Source organism: Trachypithecus francoisi, unplaced genomic scaffold (assembly GCF_009764315.1).
Source record: "Trachypithecus francoisi isolate TF-2019V2 unplaced genomic scaffold, Tfra_2.0 Contig01579, whole genome shotgun sequence".
Classification (NCBI taxonomy): domain Eukaryota; kingdom Metazoa; phylum Chordata; class Mammalia; order Primates; family Cercopithecidae; genus Trachypithecus; species Trachypithecus francoisi.
In genome coordinates, this window is record NW_022681442.1 from 12263842 (window position 1) to 12286322 (window position 22481).

The following is a 22481-nucleotide window of genomic DNA, read 5'->3' on the forward strand; positions in this document are numbered from 1 at the left end:
ACAAAACAGTGGGAAATACAGAAAAAAATACCTAATTCCCCGCCTGGATTCGTTCTTTTTAGGTTGGGGCGACAGTAGGAAAACCACGTGTCACTTGCCCAAGCATTCAACCCTAAAGGGAATTCCTCCCTCAGGGTCCCCAGGAGGCAGGGAGGCGGGGGCTCCTCCAGCCCAGTCCCCTCCTCCGGCCCCGCCCCCTCCCCGCCCGCAAAGGCCCTGCCCACCACCCCGTAGGCCCCGCCCCTGCGTCGCTGGCCACCCCACGGCGCCCGAGTGCACTGAAGATGGCGGCTGCTGTAGGAAGGTTGCTCCGAGCGTCGGTGAGTGGCTGTCGGCTGGGGACAGGCGCGGAGACATTGGTGGCTTCGGGAACGTGCTTCCCAGGCAGGATCCCGCGCTTCTGGGCATGAGGGCCATTTGCCCTTCTTGGAGGGTTTCCGCGGGTAACGGACCCGGAGGCCTTCCCCGGGGAAGATTCCATGCGCCTGCGCAGAACCACCCTTCTCAGTCCCTCCTCGCGGTCTCTTCCCCGAGTCCCTCCTCGGCGTCCCGGGTCCCCAGGCCCGTCTCCACTTAAGGTCCTGACCCTGCTTCTGCCACCGACCCTGTGACCTTGGGCAAGCACCTTCGCCTTTCTCAGCATGTGTACTTAAGATGGAAAGAACGATGCCTACATCAAGGCGTTGCTATGAACAGCCCCTTAAATACTGGATAAAAACGCGCAAAGTGCTGAACAAATCACAAAGGCGTTCCCTCCCAATCCCTCTCCCGCGTGTTTCTGCTGCTGTTTCCTGCTTAACTGGGGGCAATGCGTCGTGCTCTTGTGGTACACGGCTTTCTCTGGTGGGGTTCAACACACTCCCTTTCGTTCTCCTGAGTCATTTTGAACATTAAAGTTGAGCAAACCGGCAGAGTGCGGTGGCTCATGCCTGTAATCCCAGCACTGTGGGAGGCCGAGGCGGGCAGATCACTTGAGCCCAGGAGTTTGAGACCAGTCTGGACAATAATAGTGAGACCTTGTCTCTACAGAAAAAAAAAAAAAAATAGACGGGCGTGGTGGTCAGTGCTCCTGGGGAGGCTAAGATGGGAGGATCATTTGAGCCCAGGAGGTCGAGACTTCAGTGAGCCCGGATCGCGCCGCTGCACTCTAGCCTGGGTGAAAGAACGAGACTGTTTCAAAAAAAAAAAAAAAAAAAAAGTTGAGTAAACATTTCTCTTGAGCCTTTTCCAGACTCCCAGAGACTGAACTTGGCTCTACTTGTTTACTGGTCGCTGGTGCTGGCGGGGCCTTGTTTTTTTCTGAGGAAAACCTTGACATGGTAGAACATACTCAGCAGATAGTGCTGGGAAAGTCCTGCCCAAGTCCCGTGGCTTTTGAACCCTGTGTTGCTTTTAAGCGCATGGAGTTTGATTTTTTTTTGAGACGGAGTATTGCTCTGTCGTCCAGGTTAGAGTGCAGTGGCGCGATCTCGGCTCACTGCAACCTCCGCCTCACAGGTTCAAGCAATTCTTCTGCCTCAGCCTCCCAAGCAGCTGGGATTACAGGTGCCCACCACGGCGCCTGGCTAATTTTCGTATTTTTGGTAGAGATGGGGTTTCACCATCTTGGCCAGGCTGGTCTTGAACTCCTGACCTCGTGATCCACCCGCCTTGGCCTCCCGAAGTGCTGGGATTACAGGCGTGAGCCACGGCGCCCAGCCGGTCTTTGTTTTCTTATAGGTCCCTTCTACCTTCCAGTCTCCTGGGAGAAGGAAGCAGAAGGGAGTGTTAAGAATGTGCAGACCCAATCCATGCTCTTAGAGTTTGGGGTTTGCTGTTTGGTTCACAGGAACAGGGACAGCTGAAACCACCCTTGGCATGATGCCCTTGCAGCCTTCAGTCACCAGTACAGAAAAACTTTCTAATAAAAAGTTTCTCTTTCCAGGTTGCCCGACATGTGAGTGCCATTCCTTGGGGCATTTTTGCCACTGCAGCCCTCAGGCCTGCTGCATGTGGAAGAACGAGCTTGACAAACTTACTGTGTTCTGGTTCTAGTCAAGCAAAATTATTCAGCACCAGTAAGTGTTATGTCATGTCTTGGCTGGAGCCAGGTAAAGGAAAAATGAACCATGGTCTTTGGACAGCGGCTCTGAACCCTGGCCATATGTTACACCCACCTGGGAGCTTTCAGAAACACAGCACTGCCCCAGTCCCACCCTAGACACATTAAGTCAGTCTCTGGGGTGAGACCAGGACATGCTGCGTGATTCTAGTGTGCAGCCAGGGTTGAGAATCACTGAGGCAAACTGCCCTTGTCACATTTCCATGTTGGTTGCCAGAGCTTCTAATCCACTGTGTTCAGGAGGGGGTTACTGGGAGCTCAGATGCCTTCTGGATCTACTGTCTGAAGAGCTGTGAGTGGTGGGCAGCCTCTGGAGACCTGAGAGGGCAGCTGCTCTAAGATTCAAACCTGTGTACTGGCCCCAGTTGGCCACTTAGGAACCAGACCTGTTTGATGGTATCTTCTGTAATCTGAGTGAAATTTAGCTGTTTCTTGAGATTTACATTCCCTTCTCTAGAATATGGGCTTTCTTAAGATCAGCCTCAGATAATGAGTGGTATTTGAAAATATCTTGTCTGGATTTGACTAGCCTTTGAAAAAGCACGTATTTAATATGTAATGGTTTGGGAGCATATATATTTTAGTAAAGCCTTTGTGGGCTAAATATTCTAAGAGGTTTTGCAATTTTACTACCCTGGAGCTTTAAAATATTTCTAGTAGTGATGTCATACCACAGGCTTAAAATTTACTCCACTGGTTTAAAATCCCCATCCCCAGCAGCTCCTCCTTTTTCTGTTCGTGGCAGTCTCAGGCATTTTGACATTGGAACTACTCTGTCCCTCATTCCCAGGTAGAAGCAAGTCCTTTTCAGTTTTGACACTTCTCTTGCATCCATTCCTTTCTGTTCTTTCTGCCCCATCCGTCCCCTCAATATGCGTAAGATCACTGAAATCGAGGCTGGGCGCGGTGGCTCACACCTGTAATCCCAGCACTTTGAGAGGCCAAGGCAGGTGAATCACTTGAGGTCAGGAGTTCAAGACCATCCTGGCCAACATGGTGAAATCCCGTGTGTACTAAAAATACTAAAAAATTAGCCGGGTAGGTTGTGTGCTCCTGGAATCACAGCTACTTGGGAGGCTGAGGCAGGGAGGCAAAGGTTGCAGTGAGCCGAGACTGTGTCACTGCACTCCAGCCTAGATGACAGAGCGAGACTCGTCTCAAAAAAAAAAAAAAAAAAAAATCACTGAAACCACCTCCTAACGTGTCTCTCCCTTTCTCCTGCTCCTCTTTCCCTCCTGCCAGACTAATCTTTCTAAAAACCGCCATCTCGACCAGGCACAGTGGCTCACGCTTGTAATCCCAGCACTTTGGGAGGCCGAGGCAGGCACATCACGAGGTCAGGAGATTGAGACCATCCTGGCTAACACGGTGAAACCCCCTCTCTACTAAAATGACAAAAAATTAGCCGAGTTTGGTGGCAGGCGCCTGTAGTCCCAGCTACTCAGGAGGCTGAGGCAGGAGAATGGCATGAACCCAGGAGGTAGAGCTTGCAGTGAGCCAAGATCACACCACTGCACTCCAGCCTGGGCAACAGAGCAAGACTCTGCCCTTGACTCTTATCTTTTCTGTTAAGAAGACCCAGCAGGCCAGGCGCGGTGGCTCAAGCCTGTAATCCTAGCACTTTGGGAGGCCGAGACGGGCAGATCATGAGGTCAGGAGATCAAGACCATCCTGGCTAACATGGTGAAACCCCGTCTCTACTAAAAAATACAAAAAAAAAAAAGAAAAAAACTAGCCAGGCGAGGTGGCGGGCGTCTGTAGTCCCAGCTACTCCGGAGGCTGAGGCAGGAGAATGGCGTAAACCCGGGAGGCAGGGCTTGCAGTGAGCTGAGATCTGGCCACTGCACTCCAGCCTGGGCGACAGAGCGAGACTCCATCTCAAAAAAATAAATAAATAAATAAATAAATAAAAAAAGAAGACCCAGCAGCCTAGTATTTAAGTATTTAAGGATTCTTGCAACATGGCCTTCAACCATTCCTGCCTGCTGCCTCCTCTTCACTCCGTACCCTTAGACACTCTCTGTTCTCATTAGACTGTGCCACAGGCTGCTCCAACACATGCCCTGTCTTCCTTCCTGCTATTTCCTCCATGCCATCTGCCCCATCCCATCTAGACTTGACAAAATCTGAACCATATTTAAAATCCATCTCTAGTCTCATGTCTTCCTTAATTCTATCCCTACCATCTTTGTCTTCCTTCTTTTAAGTTTCCATAGCACTTGAAGTTGAATTTGTGCACAATCTAAAACTATAGAAGGAGAAATTACAGTCGACCCTCTGTATCTGGGTTCTGCATCTGTGGTTGGTTGAATCGAAATTATTGGGAGGGAAAAATGGATGGTTGTGTCTATACTGAACACAAATACTTTTTTCTTGTCATTTCCTAAACAATACAGCTTAACAACTATTTCCATAGCATTTACGTTGTATTAGGTATTATGGGTAATCTAGAGATGATTTAAGTATAATGGAGGGTGTGTATAGATTATATGCAAATCACCATTTTATGTAGGAGACTTGCGTGTCTGTGGGTTTTGATATCCTAGAACCAATCCCCCACAGGTGGCAAAGGATGACTGAAGCGAGTGTTTTGATTTATACTACTAATTGTCATGAGAAGTTTAAATGAAATCATCAGTGCTTGACATAGCAAATGATGAACTACATATGAGTGTCGGTTTTTTTCAGGTTCCTCATACCATGCACCTGCGGTCACCCAGCATGCGCCCTATTTTAAGGGTACAGCCGTTGTCAATGGAGAGTTCAAAGACCTAAGCCTTGATGACTTTAAGGGGAAATATTTGGTGCTTTTCTTCTATCCTTTGGATTTGTAAGTGTAATTTCTATGATGCTTTCATGTCATTCTGAGAGCAAGCACATATCCTGTTCCCGCACTGAATTGTCTACCCCTAGATACTCTTGAGAAAGGAAGGATTCTGTCTGACCCTTTCTCACCCCTGGCCTTGTTGATTACAGCTGGGATCTGTAGCTGGTTTACAAGTGATAAACATGGACCGGGCGCGGTGGCTCAAGCCTGTAATCCCAGCACTTTGGGAGGCCGAGACGGGCGGATCACGAGGTCAGGAGATCGAGACCATCCTGGCTAACACGGTGAAACCCCGTCTCTACTAAAAAATACAAAAAAAAAAAAAAAACAAGTGATAAACGTCAGGGGTGGGATGGTATGACCCTGTGCTCTGGAGCAGTGCTTCCCTAAGCCAGTGTATGAAAGTTTTCACTGGTCTGGGAAAAATGAGAAAAGTAGGCATAATGATTTTTTTTCAAAAAGCAACTTTATTGAACTGTAATTTTTTTTCTTAAAATGTATGTTCTCTTTCCCCATTTTTTGATACAATTCCTAAAATAAAAAGGTGAGGGGAGGTAATAGTACTTTTGCCAGCGCAACACTATAGTCCAGTGAGGACGGTTAACCATTTTGCCTTTTTTACCCTTAGCAAGTTGAACTAGTTGCTAGACTACTAGTTGTTAAAATCCTTGCTTTTGAATTATTTAATGAGAATGTCTGTCCTTTTTTTCCAGCACCTTTGTGTGTCCTACAGAAATTGTTGCTTTTAGTGACAAAGCTAACGAATTTCACGATGTGAACTGTGAAGTTGTTGCAGTCTCAGTGGATTCCCACTTTAGCCATCTTGCCTGGATAAATACGCCAAGAAAGGTATCGCATTGCACCCCTAGCTTTTCCTCTTACGAACTTGCTTGGAAGAATCTAAATTTCTAGCTATGCTGCTGGACTATCAAGATTAAATTACTCAAGGGGTTTTTTTTTGTTTGTTTGTTTGTTTGAGACAGAGTCTCACTCTGTTGCCCAGGCTGGAGTGCTGTAGTGCGATCTTAGCTCACAGCAACCTCCGTCTCCCGGGTTTGTGCCATTCTCCTGCCTCAGCCTCTCGAGTAGCTGGGACTACAGGCGTCTGCTACCATGCCCGGCTAATTTTTTTTTAATTTTTAGTAGAGATGGGGTTTCACCATGTTAGCCAGGATGGTCTTGATCTCCTGACCTCAAGATCTGCCTGCCTAGGCCTCCCAAAGTGCTGGGATTACAGGTGTGAGCCACTACGCCCGGCCAATTAAATAAAGAATTAGAAAAAGCACTTGTAGTCCCAGCTACTCAGGTGGCTGGGGTAGGATGATTGCATGAGCCCAGGAGTTTAAGGTTGCTGTGAGCTATGATCACGTCACTGCGTTCCAGCCTGGTGACAGCGAGACTCTGTGTCTAAAAAAAAAAAAGCAATTTGAAAAGGGCTATAGTATTAGCCAGGTTTAAATCTTCCTTATGCTCCTTTCTAGCTGTGACCTGGAACAAGTTACTTAACTTTTTTGTGCCTCAGTTTCCTCATTTTGATGATACCTACTCCTGGGTGGTTTCGAGGAGGCAGTAAGTTAATAGCAGTGCTTGGCCCATTGTTCAATTACTGTTCCCTGTTGCCATTATCGTTGGTCTCAGACAGTGTGGTACACAGTCAGGAATGCGGCGAGGCCGCGCTAACAGTCGTGTTTGCGTTTTGATTAGAATGGTGGTTTGGGCCACATGAACATCGCACTCTTGTCAGATTTAACTAAGCAGATTTCCCGAGACTACGGTGTGCTGTTAGAAGGTCCTGGTCTTGCGCTAAGGTAAGATCTTGTTTCTGATGAACTTAAGATTATTTTTCATGTTTAGTATCAATTCTACTTCTTAGGGGATTTATGTAGACCTTGGTAAAGCATTTTTAAAACCAGAAGATCCTGGCTGGGCATGGTGGCTCATGCCTGTCACCCTAGCACTTCAGGAGGCCAAGGTGGGAAGGTCACTTGAGTTCAGAAGTTCAAGACCAGCCTGAGCAACATAGTGAGACCTCGTCCCTATTATATTTAAAAAAGTTAAAATTCATCATAATCAAAAAATCCTTAATTTTAGTCTTTCATAAGCACTGATAAAATGCCTCTTGCAAGGGTTGGCGGTCTCTCAGAAATGCTGAGACATGCGTGTCCCCTCCACCATCTTGGGTCTGTTTCTGAAGAAGGCTATCTGCGTCTTGAGGCCACACTGCTCCATACTCCCTAACTCTGTGGGAGCCACTTCCATGGGGACACACACCTGACAGTGAAGCCATCAGACTCTTTGCAGAAGGGGAGACTAGCAGCGTAAGAGGTGGTCTCTTGGAATGGTGACCATGTTCAGCCCTGGAACCAAACAGTCCTGGGTTTGATTTTTTTGTTTGTTTGTTTGTTTTGTTTTGTTTTTTTGAGACGGAGTCTCGCTCTGTCACCCGGGCTGGAGTGCAGTGGCCGCATCTCAGCTCACTGCAAGCTCCGCCTCCCGGGTTTACGCCATTCTCTCGCCTCAGCCTCCCGAGTAGCTGGGACTACAGGCGCCCGCCACCTCGCCCGGCTAGTTTTTTGTATTTTTTTTTAGTAGAGATGGGGTTTCACCATGTTAGCCAGGATGGTGTCGATCTCCTGACCTCGTGATCCGCCCGTCTTGGCCTCCCAAAGTGCTGGGATTACAGGCTTGAGCCACCGCGCCCGGCCAAACTCAGCTACTTCTAGTAGCTGTGTGACTTTGGGCAAGTGATTTGATTTAACCTTGTTGAGCCCCAGCTTTTCCATGACTAAAATGAGGAGGTACCTCACAGGTGGGGGTGAGGATTAAATAAGTGACACAGCTAGCGTTCTTAGCATAGTTACTGGCAGCAGCTGTTAGGATTTCTGCCCCAGAATGTCATTTCTATCTGTATTCAGTCCCTTATTAAACCTTTATTCCTTTGAGTGTGAAAAGCTTTCAGTCCTCAGCAGCTCCACATTCAAACATAACCTTCCTGGGAGGGATGAGAACTTGGGCCTTAGAACTGGCATCTTGAAGTCTGCTGAGAATAGGAGTGAAGGAGGGATTGGGCAGAACTTGACCTCCAGGAAGGAAGAGAAGGCCCTCCTTTTGATGTGCTGTGCCCCAGTTTTGCTGGGGGCTGGTCAGCTTAAAGCCCCTTCACCTGCCTCTCTTGCAGGTGATCTCTGGTCTGCTTTCTTGGGTTACACCTTGGATTTTAGTGCTGGGTGGCATCTTAGAGTTTGGGCCTTTTTCTCTCTCTCTTTTTTTTTTTCTCTTTTCGAGATGGAGTCTTGCTGTGTTGCCCAGGCTGGAGTGCAGTGGCGCGATACCGGTTCACTGCAACCTCTGCCTCCTGGGTTCAAGCAATTCTCCTGCCTCAACCTCTCGAGTAGCTGGGATTACAGGCACGCGCCACCACACCTGGCCAGTTTTTGTGTTCTTAGTAGAGATGAGTTTCACTATGTTGGCCAGGCTGGTCTTGAACTCTTGACTTTGTGATCTGCCTGCCTCGGCCTCTCAAAGTGCTGGGATTACAGGCATGAGCCACCGCACCTGGTGGGCCTGTTTGTTTGTTTAACTGTAAAGAGATTATCAAAAGAATGCCTAGGTCTTTCAGAATTGGCAATGGCCAGAGAAAGGGTACTGGCTATTTTTCTTCTACGGTCCCCTTCCCTATGAGAACTCACTAATTTTGCAGTTACTTCCGTACCCATTTTAATATCGAGATTAACAAGAGATAGAAGCTGAGTCTGGCTTATAAGACTTTCGGGAGTCTGTGGCCCTGCTCTGTCCCAGCTCTGCCTCTGCTTCTATTGGTGGACTTCAGCTGGCTGCACCCTCTGGGAACAGTTTCACCTGAAACTCCAGGCCCCTAGTGCCAGACCGAGGGTGGGAGAAGCACCTTTTTACCCCGAGTTTTCTCTAACCTGCCTTTTCCATGAGTGATTGATACCTGGAATTTCCACATCCTTTTAAGACAGACTGTTAAAATCTGTAGGTTAAATAACTGGACACAGTGACACACACCTATAGTCACAGCTACTTGGGAGTCTGAGGTGGGAGGATCAGTTGAGCTAGAAGTTCAAGGCTGCAGCCTGCTGTGATCACACCTGAGAATAGCACTCCACTCCAGCATGGGCAATATAGTGAGACCCTGTATTTAAACTAAACAACCAAAAAAACTTCTGGGCTAAACATATCTGCATCTGTCACAGTAGCACCAACACAGAAGATAAACACAGACCACTGTGGTAGCGTGGTTCATCTCATTACATGCTGCTACGTGATTAAAAGTGATTGGCATGGTTTTCTGTTTTGCATAAACTTACAGCCTGTACATTCTTTCTACAAAGATTTTTCCCATGGGATTTCCCCCCATTTACCCAAGAATTCATTCATAATAAACAGTTGTTGAATCCAGATAAAATACGTATCTGTCTCTTCCCATTTGCCTATGAATTTCTTGCCAAGATGTGATACAGTAGCTCAAAGAATGCTTGCCACGTCACTAATAGTCTTCGCTCTCTCTAGTCAGTGACTTTCCGACACTGTGACATTCAGGGCACTGTGTGAGTTTGTAAATGTGACCATACTGCAAGCTTTTTATGGTGACTTGGTTCAGTACTGCCTTTGTTAAAGCATCTGTCGTCAGTAAGAGATGATAAACTTTTTGCACAACAGTGAAAACCCTACCTTTAAGCATATGATTATGCTTAATAAATATTTTATTAAAAGAATTAAAGATCTAAAGGGGAAGAAGTTAGACTGTTCTAGTTCTGGTACTGTTGAGGCACTGATGAGGATAAATGATCATGCAGAGGTCTCTTCATCATTGACCCCAATGGAGTCATCAAGCACTTGAGCGTCAACGATCTCCCAGTGGGCCGAAGCGTGGAAGAAACCCTCCGCTTGGTGAAGGCGTTCCAGTATGTAGAAACCCATGGAGAAGTCTGCCCAGCGGACTGGACACCGGATTCTCCTACGGTAGGTTTTTTTCCCCAAAAGCAGTGAGGTCCGTGTTCTCTCAGCCGGGAGAGCTATTGACCTGAAGTATCCACAAAAGGGAGCAAGCGTGCAGATGATGTACAAATAGGTGAAGCTGCTATGGGATAGAGGGGGTGGGGTGGGGAGGGGAGCCAGGAACCAATTATCAGAGACAAGCAGACCTTTGTTTTTTTTTTTTTTTTTTTGAGACGGAGTCTTGCTCTGTCGCCCAGGCTGGAGTGCAGTGGCATGATCTCAGCTCGCTGCAAGCTCCGCCTCCTTTGTACACGCCATTCTCCTGCCTCAGCCTCCTGAGTAGCTGGGACTACAGGCGCCTGCCACCACACCTGGCTCATTTTTTGTATTTTACTAGAGACAGGGTTTCACTGTGTTAGCCAGGATGGTCTCGATTTCCTGACCTCGTGATCCACCTGCCTCAGCCTCCCAAAGTGCTGGGATTACAGGTGTGAGCCACCGCGCCTGGCCTAGAGACAGGCAGGCCTTAATGAAACGTTGATCTTTGTGTTTTAAAGGAAATCTTTAAAAGTTTAAAGAACTTTAGGTTAAAAATTGGGGGATTGCCACTCAGTTTTGGGCATATTTACCATATTATTATGGTAAAGTCACAGTTACCTAATTAAGCTTTTGTATTTTCAGATCAAGCCAAATCCAGCTGCTTCCAAAGAGTACTTTCAGAAGGTAAATCAGTAGATCGCCCATGTGTATCTGCACCTTCTCACCCCAGAGAAGAACCACAGTTGAAACCTGCTTTTGTCATTTTAAAGATAGTTATTTGTAGAAGGCAAGGAACCAATTATGCTTGTATTCATAAATATTACTCTGAATGTTTTGTTTTTGTAATTCTGGCTAAGACCTTTTAAACATGGTAGTTGCTAGTACAAGGAATCCTTGTACGGAACATAATTTGCCTATATAGAAAGCGATTGTTAGATCATGTCTTCAGTGGAAACACTCTTGTCTTAGCCTTACTTGAATCTTGCCTATAACAAAGTAGAGCAACATGCACTGAAAGCATCTGATCAAGGGTCCTGAAATTTTCATCTTGAATGTCTTTGTATTAAACTGAATTTTCTTTTAAGCTAACAATGATCACCATTTTCAATTAGCCGTCTAACTCTTGCAGTGAATGTTTATGTGATTGAAGCAAATGTGAATCATATTATTTTAAAAGGTGGCAGAGTGACTTAACTGATCATGCATGATCCCTCATCCCTGAAATTGATAGTTTATGTAGTCATTTTACTTATTTTATTCACTAGCTAACTTTGTCTATGTATATTTCTAGATATTGATTAGTGTAATTGATTATAAAGGATATTTATTGACTCCAGGGATTGCATTTTGAAATTACAATTATTTTCTTTGCTGAAGTACTCATTGTAAAACATAAAATAAACATATTTTAAAATATTTGCATTTTACTACCATTAACTGTTGGATCAGCTTATTCTGGGCTCTCCTTTCCTTCTCAGATTACTTCAACAAATATTTAGTGAGCATTTACCTCAGGGACCACAAAGAGAATAAGATGCTGGTTCCACACTCAAGGAACTCGGTTTAGGGGCAAGACAGATAGGGAAACATTTACTCATTGTTTCAGTAAATCCTTGAGTGCCTACCCTGCACCAGGTGCTGTTTTCAAGGCACATGAGGGAACAAAGGACAAACCCCTGCTTTTAAGCTCTTACATTCTACAGGGGAAACACAATACATGTAGTAAAAGTAGAGTGTTTGGAAGGAAAATAATGTGGAGTGAAGCTCTGGTGAAGCGGAGTTGTAGGTGTTCTAGATGGGGTTGTTAAGGAAGGCCTTAAGGGAAAGCCTGTCTCTCTGGGTCCATTTTCTGATCCGTAAAATGAGGACAATAATTGTACCTATCTCGGGGTTTTGATGAGCCTGGAGGGAGAGAAAACGCATAGAAAGTGAGAGTGTTACTGGGATAAGAGGCTTCTAGGTAGAGGGCAGGGAAAACACAAAGGCCCTAAGGCAAGAGTGGACTCAGAGGGGATGCAGATTTACTAGTATGCCAGTGACTAGGGCGGTGGTGGGGGTCCCAGAGTGCCTTTTGGCCAAGCCAAGGACTTGACGTTCTGTTCTGGGCTGGGGAATGTCAGGAAGGATTTGAAAAGAAGAGTGATACCAACTTGTAAGATAATCACTCTGGCTCCTTTGTTAAAGACTGGACATAGCGGTCCAAAGTGGGGAAGCAGGCCAGTGGGCCAGCTTTGTGACATCCTGGAGGGTACAGACAACAGAATAGAACAGCACGCTACTACTGCACCGGTGCTTAGATGGATTTCTGCGGCATAAGGGTAGAAGTGGAGGGGACACCTTACTCAACTGGGAGGGTCAGGGAAGGCTTCCTGGAAGAGTTATCTCTAAACCCTTGGAGGTTAAGAAAAGTGAGCTAGGCAAACTGAGCAAATATAGAAGCAGAGTCACACAGGCCTGAAGGATGCCATGAGCCGATTTCCTGTTCCTGGAGGGGCAGGGCAAGGGAAGGAATTGGCCCGCTGGAGGTTAATGGCCAATACTGAGCACTTAGAGCTCAGTGCTGTGTTAGGGATATTTTATTTCCTTTGATCCGAAACAAAACCCTGAGATAGGTACAATTGTTATCCTCATTTTGCGGATGAGAAAATAGACTTTGAGATACTGACTTGGCGAGGGTCACACACCTAGGTGGTGTGCTGGGTCCCCCAGTCCAGGACTCCGGAGGCCCCCTGAATGACCTAGGCACACTTGTGGCTTCCATGAATTTAAGTGCGCACACACAGCCCCCACCCACTCCTGTTCTAGGGAAGGGCAGGCGGGAGGAGGGAGGGAAGGCGGGTTTTTCTTTACAAATGGTCCCTATTTGGTAGTCAACAAACGGAACGGATTTGCCCCAACACTAGGGGAAAAAAATAAAAACAAAAAAAACCTGTCGGGCTGAGGGATAGTGCACTGTGCCCAGGGCCCTATACTGGGTTTGATGCTCTGGTGTGACTCTCTTGAAATTCTCAGTATCTTGAATAAGGGCACCGCATTTGACATTTTCACTGGGCTGAGCCCATGATGCCGCCGGCCTGACTGCGCAACACCATGCACCCTGGAATTCGTGGGCAGTCGGAGGGATTTTCGAGGGTAATGACCACGGGTAGGGCGCGGTAGGTGAGGTTGGGGAGGGCCTCACTCACAACCTTTGGGGATCTTCGCATTAGGTGCTGTGTTATGGGGTTCCGATATTGACCCCTTGGGGCCTGGAGACGGCCCAGCTCCCCAAAGGTGCGGAGCAGGGCAAGCAGGGTTGGGAGGACATGGCCTGTGGGAGAGCTGGGCTCGCCGGAACAGTGGGCGCGCAAGGGCCCCGAGGCGCGGTGACACGGGACGTCGGGCGCGCGGGCCTGGGGCGGGAACTGCGGGTGCGCGCGGCCCGGGGCGGGGCTCGCCGCCCGGCTCCTCCTCCGCGCGCGGCCTGGCGGTGGCGGCCACTCTAGCCAGCGCAAGATGTCCCTAGAACATGAGGAGGAAACGCAACACGGGCTGCTCCTAGGAAGCAGCGACGCCGTCCCCGCCTTCATTGAGCCCAACGTGCGCTTCTGGATCACCGTGCGCCAAGTACGGCCCCGGGCCCCGCGCGGCTGGGGGCGGGGAGGGGGCGGGCCGGGCCGCGTGGTGTTGGGCTGGCCCGGGTGACCTTGGCCAGGCCACGTGGGCGCCCCCTGTCTCCGTTTCCTTGTCCCGGAGTTGTGCCGGTACGCGCACCACCGGCCTTCACCCCTTAGGGCGCGGGAGGGGACGCAGGGGAAACCCAAGCTGCCCACGACCACAACGTCACCGTACAGATCGCCCTCTCGGAGGGGCCCAGTCGGCGCAGGTGGCTGCTCCCTACTCCCTGAGCTGTGGCTGAGCAACAGATTGGGGAGAAACAGGCCCTCCCACCTTGGTAAGCCCAGCCACTCTCAGTGAGACCCCGAGGCTTTGGGAAGCCACCCGTGGACAGGAAATAAGCAGGACTCACCTCCCTGCGGTGTCTAGGGCAGCGCCGTCCAATAGAAATACAATGTGAGACTTACAGGCAATTAAACATTTTCTAGTAGCCACATTAAACAAGATAAAAAGAAAAGGTGAAATTTTTAACAATACAGTACATTTAGCCCAGCAGGTGCAAAATACTAACATTTCAACATGTAATCAGTAAAAAACATTCCTGAGATATCTTACCGCTTTTTTGGTGCAGTCTTCCAAATCCGGCGTTTGTTATACCCGCAGCACGTCTGGGTTCAGCCGCGTGTGGCGAATCGGAGAGCAGGGCTTTAGGGGGTTCTCTTTTAGGCCTCTCCTAAAGTGGGGTCCAGCCCTGTTTTTTTAGATGGGGAAATTGAGCAGGGACAGTGAGCTCCGGTTGCTCCAGCAGAACCAGGGCTTAAAGCCAGAACCACTACAAAGTTTGGGGTTTGCTGGAGCAAACCTTTCCCCAGGGTGACCCCAGCTGCACCATTGAGCCCTTAATGGGGCGTCCATCCTTTGTCACTGGAGTGAAGCCTTATAGCAAGCAGAGAGTGAGGCCACAGATTCTGAGATCTTCTAGGCCGTTGCTTCGAGGTCATATGTGAGATATGAACATAGGACCATTTGAACCCCAAAGTCTGGGATTTTAACCCTCAAGGGCAATTGATACTGAGAGGTTAAGGGCACACACTTCTGAATCATTTACTGGCTGTGTTACCTTGAGTACATTCATGAGTCCCTCTAAGCCTCAGCTTCCTCACCTGGAGAATGGAGAGGTTGGAAGGATCCCAGGAGATGATGCCAGTAAAAGGCAGATCACAGACCCTGGCAGGTTCTCAAAAAACAAAAAAACAAAAAAAACCTGCTGTTACTATTATGTCTTTATTTTTCTGCTGCTATTAACCTCTCTGTTGCTTTTCTCCCTCATAAGTCCTTTATTCAACGACTTCTTCAATGGACAGAATTATTAGATCCTACAAATGCGTTCATTTCAGTTGTAAGTATTGTCTTCAGAGCTAATGAATTTCACATTTTATTTTGAAACTTAAAGACTGCACGTCCCTTTTTTTTTTTTTTTCCAGACGGAGTTTTGCTCTTGTTGCCCAGGGTGGAGTGCAATGGCACCGTCTCAGCTCACAGGAACCTCTGCCTCCCGAGTTCAAGCGATTCTCCTGCCTCAGCCTCCCAAGTAGAGATGGGGTTTCTCCATGTTGGTCAGGCTGGTCTCAAACTCCCAACCTCAGGCCCAGCCCACATGTCCCTTTTAAAAGCAGTTGAAATAACAATCTGCATATATTATTGTGTTTATTCCTTCTGAATGAGCTTGTCAGATTGGAAGGGGTAAAGAAAAGCATACATCTGACCATGTGCCATGCCTCGTGCCTTTAATCCCAGCACTTTGGGAGGCCGAGGCAGGTGGATCACCTGAGGTCAGGAGTTCGAGACCAACCTGACCAACATGGTGAAATCCCCATCTCTACTAAAAATACAAACGTTAGCTGGGTGTGGTGGCAGGCGCCTGTAATCCCAGCTATTTGGAAGGCTGAGGCAGGAGAACCCAGGAGGCAGAGGTTGCAGTGAGCGGAGATTGCACCACTGCACTCTAACCTGGGTGACAAGAGCAAAACCCCATCCAAAAAAAAAGAAGAAAAAGAAAAGCGCACATCTGTTGAACAGGTAATATCAGGCCCAGGCCGGGTGCGGTGATTCAGAGAGGAACAAATCTTCCGCATGATGGAGGACAGACTGGCTAAACTGGTCACATCCTGGGCGACAACAGTGAAATTCCGTCTTTGAAAAAAAAAAAAAGAAAAGAAAATGTAATAAAATTAGAAGCAAATATAACCAGATGTTTACAGTTGTTAATTCTGGGTGAGGGGATTATAGTGTGTAGCCATTCTTTGTAATTTTTGTATTTAATTATTTTTTCTCAAATTAAGAAATGGAGGCTGGCTCGTGTCTATAATCCCAGCACTTTGGGAATCTGAGATGGTAGGATCTCTCGAGAATGAGAATTTGAGACTAGCCTGGGCAATCTAGCCTGGGCAATACAGCGAGACCCTATCTGTACAAATAAAAATGTAAGGTTAGCCAGGTGTAGTGGGTTGTGCCTGTAGTCACAACTAATTGGGAGGCTGAGGCAAGAGGATCACTTAAGCCCAGGAGTTCGAGGCTGCAGTGAGCTGTGATCACACCACTGCACTCCAGCCTGGGCAACAGAGTGAGACTCTGGGCCGGGCACGGTGGCTCACGCCTGTAATCCCAGCTCTCAGGGAGGCAGAGGCGGGAGGATAGCTTGAGCCCAGGAGTTCGAGACCTGCCTGGGTAATACAGCGAGACCCCGTTCTCCACAAAAAGGAAAAAAAAAAAAAAAAAAAAAGACAGAGTGAGACTCTGTCTCTTAAAACATAAGAAAAGAAAGAAAGAAAAAGAGGTAAGACTGAACTGATTAGACGTGGAAGTGGGTGAGGGAGAAAGACTTCCAGGTTTCTGCATAGCCAGGGGATGGTGGTAACCATTCAGTGAGACAGTTGACATCAGAGAGTGGGGGAGGTGACAGCACGATTGCGGGCAGCTGCTGGAGCATCTAGGAAGAGGGAGGCGTAAATCTGAATGGCACTCAGGGCTATCCTAATGGCTAGAGAGCCTAGAGCACCTTGTGGCTTGAAATCAGGCACGCAGTTGAAGTCCAGTGCATGCTAGTGAGTAAGCTGGTGATTCCTACATCTGGGGATACACCTGAACAATTTGAGATCATTACTTGATTTCTTGATGTCTAATTTTAGGAAAGTATAGAAAACTCGAGGAAACTATTGTGCACAAATGAAGATGCTTCCAACCCTGCCTCAGGGGACCAAAGGGTATGTTTCATGTGCTCAGGTCTGGCTGGTTGAAGGCTGGGTGTAGCTGCCCTCAGATGATGCTGCCTGCATGGTCAGGTGGAATTTGGCCATTAATCTCTGTCTCCATCTCTTTTCTTTCTTTTTTCCTTCCCTTGGGAGCCACTGTTCTATTGGCTATTAACGCTGTCATTGTTATATACTGCCCAGAGGACCCGCTTTGCAAAACTGGGTTAGTTTTTTAAATGTAGTTAGAATTCTGTCCCATAAACCAGACAACAAGATTCCTCCTATGCCGTGGACTTTTGTGGGGATCCCCTGCGGCTGATTCCTGGAGGCCCATGGCAAACTCCAGAATTCAGACAGGGCTCTGACGTCAGAATTCATTCTGCACTGCAGGCAGCAGTGTTGCTGCTGATAGGCTCAAACGAGCCTGTCGAGGTTCCTTATCTGCCTCGCAGTGTGTGGGGCTTTCTGGAGCTCACAAACACCAGTTCCTCAAGGCAGCCTATGGAGAGCTCACATATTGAACTTACTTTTTCTAAGAATGTGTTGGGGACCCTGGGCTGACAGCTTGGCTCTGTTGCAAGTAACTTGGCTTATGGCATGGTGTGTCATCAACACACAGCCTGCTCTGCTCTGAGCCAGAGGCAAGCCGGATTCAGGGACTCATCTGAGGGATAAGTTAGGTGTTGGTCTTCTCCAAGGGTAGAGACAGGACTTTTTAATGTTCTGGTCAGTTTCTCTGTGTGGCTCATCTCTGCTTGCCATTAGTTCATTTGTTGATTCATATGATCCATTTATTTTGATTTGTTCTGTCAATGTGGTAGAAAACAGCTCTGGTCTTCACTTTCTGAAAGTTAGAGCAAAGGTGGTCCCAGAAATGAGACTGGCAAAGAGATTCTTTTGTGCTGAGCCACCTTTAAAAGCCTTTTTTTTTTTTTTTTTTTAAGGCTGGGTGTGATGGCTTACCCCTGTAATTCCAATGGTTTGGGAGGATGACTTGATGCCAAGAGTGCGAGACCAGCCTGGGCAGTATAGTGAGATCCCATCTCTACTGAAAATTAAACAACTAGCTGGGAATGGTGGCCTGAGCCTGCAGTTTCAGCTACTCAGGAGGGTGAGGTGGGAGGATCGCTTGAACCCAGTAGTTCGAGGCTGCTCTGCAGTGAGTGAGGATTGTGTCACTGCACTCCAGGCTGGGTGACAGAGCAAGACCTTGTCTCTTAAAAAATATTTAAAATGAAACAAAGCTATTCTTTTTTCTCCTTTAAGATACAAGAAGCTTGGAAGCGGAGTCTTGTAAGTTTCAGTCCCTTCCTAATTTTTAGTGTCCTAAAATAACAAAACCAGACATCTTTGCATCTCTCCTCTTGCATCTAACCTTGCATCTCTCCTCTTGAAGGCCACAGTGCATCCTGACAGCAGCAACCTGATCCCCAACTTTTTTCGACCTGCAGGTGAGTTGGCTCTAATTTTCAGAAGTGGATTGGGAAGATGTAGTTTCTAACACTTAGAAAACTCTGCCTGCTGGATCACTTGGGGTCAGGAGTTCGAGACCAGCCTGGCCAACATGGTGAAATCCCGTCTCTACTAAAAATGTAAAAAATTAGCTGGGCATTGTGGTGGCACATGCCTATAGTCCCAGCTACTCGGGAGGCTGAGGCAGGAGAATTGCTTGAACCTGGGAGCCGGAGGTTGCAGTGAGCTGAGATTGAGCCATTGCACTCCAGCCTGGGCAACAAGAGTGAAACTCCATCTCAAAAAAAGAAAAAGAAAACTCTGCCTGCTTTGCTTCAATTATTTTTCCCCCAGCAGGATTTCTTTTTTTTGTTTGTTTTGAAACAGAGTCTCGCTCTGTCACCCTGGCTGGAGTGCAGTGGCACAGTCTCAGCTCACTGCAACCTCAGCCTCCCGAGTAGCTAGGATTACAGGCACCTGCCACCATCCCCAGCTTGTATTTTTATTTTTAGTAGAGACGGGGTTTCACTACGTTGGTCAGGCTGGTCTCAAACTCCTGACTTTGTGATCCGCCCATCTTGGCCTCCCAAAGTGCTGGAATTACAGGCGTGGGCCCCTGTACCCAGCCATGTTATAGTAATTTTATGTACATACTTTATTATTATTATTATTATTATCATTTTTAGAGACAGGGTCTCACTCTGTTATCCAGACTGGAGTACAGTAGCACCATAATAGCTCAAAGCAGCCTCCAACTCCCAGGCTCAGCTGATCCTCGTCTCCTCAGCCTCCTGAGTCTCTGGGACAACAGGGTCATCCTGCCATAACCTTCTTTAAATGTTTTGTGGAGATGGGGTTCTCACTACCTCTACAAAATGGAGGCTGGTCTCAACCCATCCTCCATCCTCAGCCTACCAAAGTGCTGAGACCTTGACTCATCATTTTATTAGAAAAAAAAAGAATGAGTGGAAAAAGTCCTTTGAGGTCTGTGCCTTCTGGAAGCTGGGGAAGAGGTGCTCAGGTGGGTGGTCCCCTTCTGGCTCCCTCTGCCTGGGCAACTGTGGTCACTGACACCTCCTCTCTTCTCTTCCTGCCAGCGTTCCTGCCTTTCATGGCGCCCACGGTGAGCAAGCAGACATTCGCCGTTAGGAGACTAGGGGCTTGGGAAGATGGCCACTCTCCTCCTAACCTCGGCTGTGTCCCTCCAGCTCCAGACCCCTGTCCCATGACTGCCTGATAGATGGTTGTGGACCCCCACTGATAACCCATGTCCTTGTCTCCACTCCTTCCCCCTCCCCACACCCTCCCAGTCAGGCATCCGGGCCTCTGGAAGGCCACAGCTTGGCAAGGTCATCCCTTTGCTGAACACCAAGTATGCGCAGAGCACTGGAGAAGCGGCCAGTGAGTTAGGATGCGCTCCCTGCACGAACCCCTCGCCACCAAGTCCTCCTCTAACACAGCCCCTCACCTGGGACCTGGCATTGTGCCCATGGGACCTGGTATTGTCCCCGTGGGGCTTTCCCACCTTAGTCCTCGGGAGGTGCTTTTTGTTGTGTTTTTTTGTTTGTTTTTTGAGACAGAGTCTCGCTCTGTCACCTAGGCTGGAGTGCAGTGGCACAATCTCAGCTTGCTGCAGCCTCTGCCTCCCGTGTTGAAGCAATTCTCCTGTCTCAGCCTCCTGAGTGGCTGGGATTACAGGCGCCCGCCACCACGCCCAGCTAGTATTTTTATTTTTAGTAGAGACGGGGTTTCGCCATGTTGGCCTGGCTGGTCTCGAACTCCTGACCTCAGGTGATCCACCCACCTTGGCTTCCCAAAGTGCTGGGATTACAGGCATGAGCCACCATGCCTGGACCGTTTTTTGTTTTGTAAAATATGGTTTTGCTCTGTTGCCTAGGCTGGAGTGCAGTGACGCAATCATAGCTCACTGTAACTTCAAACTCCTAGGCTCAATCGATACCCCTATTTCAGCCTTCTGAGTAGGTGGGACTACAGGTACTCGCCACCATGGGGCTAATTTTTAAATTTTTACCAGAAACAGAGTCTTGCTACATTGCTCACGCTGGTCTTGAACTCCTGGGCTCAAGGGATCCTCCTAGTTTGGCCTACCAGAGAGCTGGGATTATAGGCTTGAGCCACCACTCCCAGCCTAGGAGGTACTTGTCCACACCACAGGCTGGCTCCTGTCTGCTTTCCCTAGCAAATATGTACAACTTCTTCTTTTTTTTCTTTTTTTTTTTTTGAGACGGAGTCTTGCTCTGTCTCCCAGGCTGGAGTGCAGTGGCACGATCTTGGCTCATTGCAACCTCCACCTTCCAGATTTAAGTGATTCTCCTGCCTTGGCCTCCTGAGTAGCTGGGATTACAGGTGCGCACCACCACACTCGGCTAATTTCTGTGTTTTTTGTAGAGACAGGGTTTCACCGTGTTGGCCAGGCTGGTCAAGAACTCCTGGCCTCAAGTGATCCTCCCACCTCAGCCTCCCAAAGTGCTGGGATTACAAGAGTGAGCCACCACGCCCAGCTAACAAATGTGTACATCTTAGCCATCCTGCTGGACTAAGGCCCTCGAGACGGCCTGCTGTGTGCTCCTGGATGTCCTTAGAGCCACTAGTTTGGTGCTTGGCAGGTGCTCTCACTCAACCTTGTCTACCAACCGGCAGCCCCTGTACCCACCGCCAGCTTCTCCTGCCCCAGCTACCGGGGGCTCAATTCTCTGTCTTCCCTGGGAAGTTCTTTGCTGCTGCAAGTTCTCCCTCCACAGAAACACTTGTAACTCTGTTCCACTTTCTTCTTAAAAGGTATTTTTGTCAATGATGCCACCAAAAGGGATCAAGTCCGTGATTTTACCTCAGGTAGCCATTCTTCCTGTTTCACGATTACTAAATTCTGTGATGCTTGAAACCAAACTGCGATCCATTTGCCTCTCTCTCGGCAGGTTTTCCTCTATACCTACATGACAGCGTTCAACAGCATCAATGGAAACAGAAGTTATGTGAGTTTTATAAGACACAGAGGGTGTGGGGTTTTGTGTTACTTCTTTTGGAATTTGTTGTATGTATTCGTTTTAAAATTATCCTTGCGGGATAAAACTGTGATATTTGCTAAATAAGGACTTTTTTTTCTCCTTAGACTTGTAAACCAGTAGAAAGATCATTACTAATGGCGGGAGCCTTTGCTGCTTCAACCTTCTTAGGAGTAGGTATTTTTAGAATCTGTCAAATCTTCTTTATTCCTCAGAATCCAAGAAGCTTTATTTATTCTAGTTACAAATTTATGTTCCAGTTTAAACAATTTGGAAAGTATGAATGGGAAATAAAAGTTGCCTGTAATCCTATTATCCCAAAATAATCATGTTAATAGTCTAAGTTTCTAGGCATATACATGGTACTGGTATCTTTTTATTTTTTTCTATTTTCTATTTTCTTTTCTTTTTTTTGAGACAGTCTCGTTCTGTTGCCCAGGCTGGAGTGCAATGGCATGATCTCGACTCACTGAAACCTCTGCTTCCTGGGTTCAAGTGATTCTCCTGCCTAGCCTTCCAAGTAGCTGGGATTATAGGCACGCGCCACCACACCCAGCTAACTTTTTGTATTTTTTAGTGGAGAAGGGATTTCACCATGTTGGCCAGGTTGGTCTCAAACTCCTGACCTCAGGTGACCTGCCCACCTCGACCTCCCAAAGTGCTGAGATTACAGGCGTGAGCCACCACGCCTGGCCAGTACTGTTATCTTTTTAAAAATTGTTATATAAATTGTGTGTTATAAATATGTTATATAAACTGTGTTATATAATTTGTGTATTGCTTTGGATGTCAGGACACTGTACTGGTGAAAGATGGAGATGTTAGCATCAGACAAGCCTGGGCCTTCATCATGGCTCAAACCTTTAATGGCTCTGTGACTCTCGACAACTTTCTTTTTTTTTTTTTTTTTTGAGATGGAGTCTTGCTTGTCACCCAGGCTGGAGTGCAGTGGCGCAATCTCGGCTCGCTGCAAGCTTCGCCCCCCAGCTTCACTCCATTCTCCTGCCTCAGCCTCCCGAGTAGCTAGGACTACAGGCGCCCGCCACCACGCCCGGCTAATTTTTTGTATTTTTAGTAGAGACGGGGTTTCACCGTGTTAGCCAGGAGGGTCTTGATCTCCTGACCTTGTGATCTGCCCGCCTCGGCCTCCCAAAGTGCTGGGATTACAGGCGTGAGCCACCGCACCTGGCCAACTCTCGACAACTTTCATACCTCTCTCTAAGCCCCTG

The 22481-nt window shown here is 47.8% G+C and overlaps 2 protein-coding genes across 5 annotated transcripts in view; both read left to right on the forward strand.

Annotated features, from left to right (window-relative positions):
* Window positions 1-217: 217 nt before the first annotated feature.
* PRDX3 (peroxiredoxin 3) lies at window positions 218-11362 on the forward strand. The gene is made up of 7 exons (XM_033181485.1): window positions 218-320; window positions 1925-2057; window positions 4790-4931; window positions 5642-5777; window positions 6633-6736; window positions 9749-9914; window positions 10572-11362. Exons 1-7 carry the CDS (start codon window positions 285-287, stop codon window positions 10623-10625), a joined length of 771 nt encoding a protein of 256 aa, XP_033037376.1. The 5' UTR covers window positions 218-284; the 3' UTR covers window positions 10626-11362.
* A 1539-nt stretch (window positions 11363-12901) lies between these two features.
* The window catches only part of SFXN4 (sideroflexin 4), a 29954-nt gene continuing 20374 nt past the window's right edge, over window positions 12902-22481 (forward strand). The window contains exons 1-9 of one of the 4 annotated variants that reach the window (XM_033181454.1): window positions 12906-13535; window positions 14860-14925; window positions 16715-16789; window positions 18044-18070; window positions 18174-18228; window positions 19327-19352; window positions 21029-21082; window positions 21166-21222; window positions 21360-21425. In XM_033181454.1, the coding sequence (XP_033037345.1) occupies window positions 13425-13535; window positions 14860-14925; window positions 16715-16789; window positions 18044-18070; window positions 18174-18228; window positions 19327-19352; window positions 21029-21082; window positions 21166-21222; window positions 21360-21425 (537 nt within the window). In that variant the 5' untranslated portion in view covers window positions 12906-13424. Of the gene's footprint in view, window positions 13536-14859; window positions 14926-16714; window positions 16790-18043; window positions 18071-18173; window positions 18229-19326; window positions 19353-21028; window positions 21083-21165; window positions 21223-21359; window positions 21426-22481 lie in introns of all 4 variants that reach the window. The other 3 variants (XM_033181463.1, XM_033181470.1, XM_033181477.1) reach the window with 3 other exon arrangements.